The sequence below is a fragment of the Myotis davidii genome, unplaced genomic scaffold, assembly GCF_000327345.1.
Source record: "Myotis davidii unplaced genomic scaffold, ASM32734v1 scaffold356, whole genome shotgun sequence".
Lineage (NCBI taxonomy): Eukaryota > Metazoa > Chordata > Mammalia > Chiroptera > Vespertilionidae > Myotis > Myotis davidii.
Genome location: NW_006288188.1, coordinates 1,084,726 through 1,089,306, shown reverse-complemented (window position 1 = coordinate 1,089,306; position 4,581 = coordinate 1,084,726). Strand labels below are relative to the sequence as shown.

Genomic DNA, 4,581 nt, shown 5'->3' with positions numbered 1-4,581 from the left:
ATGCATTCATTTTTGGATAATAAATTAATCCAGATTCGTACAAGTTACAAAACCCAGGATGGTGGCAAATAGCAAAATAGAAAGTTCAAAATCAAATGATTAAATCAAAAAAGAGTGTTGAACATATTCTCAGGCTCCTCATTGGGGAGTCACATAGTGGTGCCATTCCTTAAGATCTATTGACTGGGCACTAGAATAACATCAACTCGAAAGCCTTCCTCTAGTATTTACTCTGGTTCAATTTTTGCTTATTATGAAGAAATTTCTTTTTTTGTATGAGATGAAAAAATAAAAGTATATATTCATTCAGATGGAATCATTTCACTGGGTCTTTGGTGTCCTAACAATTCAAACTGAAATAAGATCTTACAATACTCCTATAAGCTTTGAGCCAAGTGGCATGCAGAGATCAAACATTTGTTTCTACTTCTGTAAATATTCAAAAAAATTGAGAAATCAACACCCAGAAAAAAGCAACACATAAATTCATCAGCACAGAGTAGAACTGCTCTTCAAAAGGTCTCTTCCAGGACTTGTATGCATGCATATAAGCCAAACCAATGGACATGGACAATAGGGGGATGAGAACATGAGTGGGGGTGGGGGGTTAATGGGGGGATAAGGACACATTTGTAATACCTTAACAAATAAAGAATTAAAAAAAATGGTCTCTTCTGTGTCCTGATGTCCTGGTGTTGATGAACAGAGTCTAATCTCCCCTCTAGGAAAAGCCCACCGCCTAAGGTTAATACCTTTAGGCCAAAAAAAAAAAAAAAGTAAAACTCAGCAAATGACTTACATTTTGATTCGTCCACACTTTTTTAAATAGGGATTTTAACATTTGGCACTACTTTAAACATTTTTCAGGGAAGGTATGGTTTCAGGTTAGAATGTCTTTCTTCCCTGCTCAATTATTTGCTAGAGTAGAAAGTATCAAATTTAACATTATTACTAATAATTCTTTAGCTACTATCCCGAAAGTTGTACTTCGTCACAATACAACAGTTTACATTTCATTAAGACTCTAGCAGTAGTTAAAACTATTCAAAGAGGGTCATACAAAATCCTGGTCATTTTTCCTGACTATCAGATATGATGAAATTGTTGATGATTGGAACTCAAATCACATGCAGTCAACCACATTATTGGATCCATGACCTACATCTCGAATTTGGCTAGTTAAACAGGCACACACAGCTACACCTGCTCCAGCTCTGCAATGAGACACAGATCCAACAAGCTCCCACCTGAAATGAGAGAGGAGAAAGAATGTTATTTTTTAAAAAAAAATACGTTTTTATTGATTTTAGAGAGGAAGAAAGAAGGAGAGAGAGAGATAGAAACATCAATGATGACAGAGAATCATTGATTGGCTGCCTCCTGCACGTCCCCCACTTGGGATCAAGCCCACAGGCTAGGCATGTGCCCTTGACCAGAACTGAACCTGGGATCCTTCAGTCCACAGGTCAATGCTCTATCCACTGAGCCAAACTGGTTAGGGCGAAAGAATGTGATCTTAAAAGAAAGCATGATTTACTTTATTCAAAACTGCCTATCATGGGATTGGTTTTGAAAGACACCAAGCTTCCTAAGGGAGACAAGATATCCCAAATGCTTTATATTAACCCCATGTGGCAGCATTTTAGCACCATGAAGTAATCAGTTACTGGAAGATCCCATTAAAGTGTAGAGAAAACAGTTACCTATTCAGCACTGGATCAAATGCTTCCACTGTATTTAAATATGCATTGCCATTATGACCACCAACTGCAAAGATTTTGCCCATCACTGTTGCGATCCCCACTCCACCCCTGGGAGTGGTAAGTGCTGCTACATAATCCCACTTGTTGCTTCGAGGGTCATACCGCTCAACCGAACTCAGAGGAGAATTATCATCAAAACCACCTATATGAAGGAAAAAATTTTAAAAGCATTAAATTTCATAGAAATTACTGCTAAGTCTTAAATCAATAGCTTCTACAAAACAAATCTTTTAAAAACATTTTAGGAAACAGAGAAAATCAGAAAAAATTTCATCTCAAAATCTATTACCACTCTGAACTTCTGTTAAGACATATTTTCTATAATTCATGATAAATGAAATTGTATTTTACCTTAATACTAGGATTGAAAATTTTAAAGTAAGAAAAACTGGAGTCCCTATATCTAAGCAGAGAACATAAAAGCAAAAAAACACACAGACATTTATATAATTTTCCCTTAGCTTCCTAGGGGCAAGCAAGACAGCACCAGGAGTCCCTTCTGTGTGTACACATGTGCATTATATTTTGAATAGTAACAGGGCTTGAGAAGAGAATAAACTATACTAAGTCATTTGACTCATTTAGATATAAGTTAAAGTTTTCCAACTACTTAATACCATCATTGCCATAATAATTAGAGTTGGTAAACTATGACTGAATTCTTACCAGTTTTTGCCCAAACTACATCTTCATGCTACATACTCTAAGTCGAGCATGTCAAACTCACAGCCCACAGGCCGCATGCCTCATTTATTTGGCCTGTGTTAGTTTTTGAGTTTGGCATGTTTGTTATAGATCATTCTGACAATATTACTTACAATGTTTCTGAGGGTTAGACGAAGACTGTTATTTTAACAGTGCTCTTTCCTTAAAATTAAATGTGTCTCGCCCAGCTGGTGTATCTCAGTGGATTGAGCATTGACCCTTGGACCAAGAGGTCCTGGGTTTGATTCCTAGTGAGGATACCTGCCCGGGTTGTGGGCTCCATCCCCAGTAGGGGGGCATGCAGGAGGCAGCAGATCAATTATTTGCTCTCAGCATTGATGTTTTTCTCTCTCTCTCCCTCTTCCTTCCTCTCTGAAATAAATAAAAATATATATTTTTTTAAAAAAATTTCAAAGCAGAGGAAAAGAGGATGCAATGATGCATGCAGTGACTAGCTCTCTGAACTCTTTTCTTCCTCTGTAGAGGAAGGGTTTACTAATCCTAATATAGCCACCTATTTATTGGGTAACTACAAAGTACCAGATTTGAGATGTTTAATATATATTGCCTCTAATTCTTAAAAAGAATTCTAAAAGAAAGATATTATTATTCCCATCTCTTGGCCCTTTAAAACCTTACTACTGGAAGGGAGTAGACCAGAAGTAGCATCAATTATCACTTGGGAACTGTTAGAAATACAGAATCTGGACCCCTCCTTTGCAGTCTAACAATATCTCCATACTATTCACATGCATATTAAAGTTTGAGAAAGCACTGTCCTATGGTTTCTTCTAACTCTACAATTCAGTAAGTCAAAAAGCAATTAAGAAGAAGGCAATACCTATTATGCATATGAAATAACTATTGGTTTGCTTAGTCAACATAATTCCCTTGGGATGAGAAAACATGTCTTAGATCTTTAAAGATTTTTGCAAAGCACATTCATTCAATTTGTGTCATTAGATGAAAAAAAATATATTTTATTTAAATGTAACTTACTTACTTTAGATATACTTGCTACTCCTAGTAAAAATATGGAGTTAGAAGTTTTAAACATGAACGAGGAAGATGTAAACAACAAAGCATGAATGTGAACCCTAAGAATTCAAAAGTAAACCTTAGGACTGATTTCACTTGAACCTAAATGCAAATAATTTGTGTTATGTTGTTTTATAACACTACTAGACGCCTGTTTCATGAAATTCGTGCATGGATAGGGTCCCTAGGCCTGGCTGGCAATCAGAGCCAATCGGGAACTTCCGGCTGCTGGCCGGGGCCTTCCTTTGTTCTGTGCCACCCCCTGGTGGTCAGCACACATCGTAGCGAGTGATTGAATTTCATGCACCAGGCCCCTAGTATATGTATAATATGCAAATAAACTGGGCATCAGAACAACCAGTCACTATGATGCACACTGACCACCAGGGGGCAAACGCTCAACACAGGACTGCCCCCAGCCTTCAGACCCCACACCCGATGGGAGCCAGCAGGCCAACCTCTCAGTCCCTCCCCTTGGCTGGCAGGCTCCAATCGTCCAATGGGGAATGGGGAGCCAGGGGTGGGTGGCAGTGGATGTGGGCAGCGCCAGGCCAAGGCGGGTGCAAGCGAGTGGGGCCCTGATCAGCCAATGGCCTCACAGACGGTGGCAGGGGTCAGGGTCAGAGCCTCCGCTTGGCTCCCAGGCACTGATCGATCGTCCTGCAGGTGGAGCAGGTGAGGGGGTGGCGCCAGGCCACCCGCAGGCCACCCCGAGGGACGCCACCCGTGCATGAATTTCGTGCACCGGGCCTCTAGTAATATCTATAAAATCACAATGTTGATATCCTAATTTATTTTTCAAACATCTATTGAGATAAAATCTTAAATATTAAAAAAAACACACCTCTTTAAAAAAGTTTATATAGCCCGGCTGGCATGACTCAGTGGTTGAGTGTCAGCCCATGAACCAGGAGGTCACGGTTCAATTCCTGATCAGGGCACATGCCTGGGTTGCAGGCTCCATCCCAGTGTATAGACCTGCAGGAGGCAACCGATCAATGATACTCTCTCATCATTGATGTTTCTTTCTCTCCCTCTCCCTTCCTCTCTAAAATCAATAAAAATATATTTTTGC

General features: G+C 39.5%; 1 protein-coding gene across 1 annotated transcript in view; it reads right to left on the bottom strand.

Annotated features, from left to right (window-relative positions):
• Nucleotides 1-597: 597 nt before the first annotated feature.
• KLHL8 (kelch like family member 8) overlaps nt 598-4,581 on the bottom strand; it is a 27,908-nt gene continuing 23,924 nt past the window's right edge. Inside the window, exons 8-9 of the mRNA XM_006760055.2 lie at nt 1,704-1,905; nt 598-1,247 (exon numbers count right to left, since the gene is read on the bottom strand). Of these exons, the coding sequence (XP_006760118.1) occupies nt 1,124-1,247; nt 1,704-1,905 (326 nt within the window). The 3' untranslated portion in view covers nt 598-1,123. The remainder of the gene's footprint in view (nt 1,248-1,703; nt 1,906-4,581) is intronic.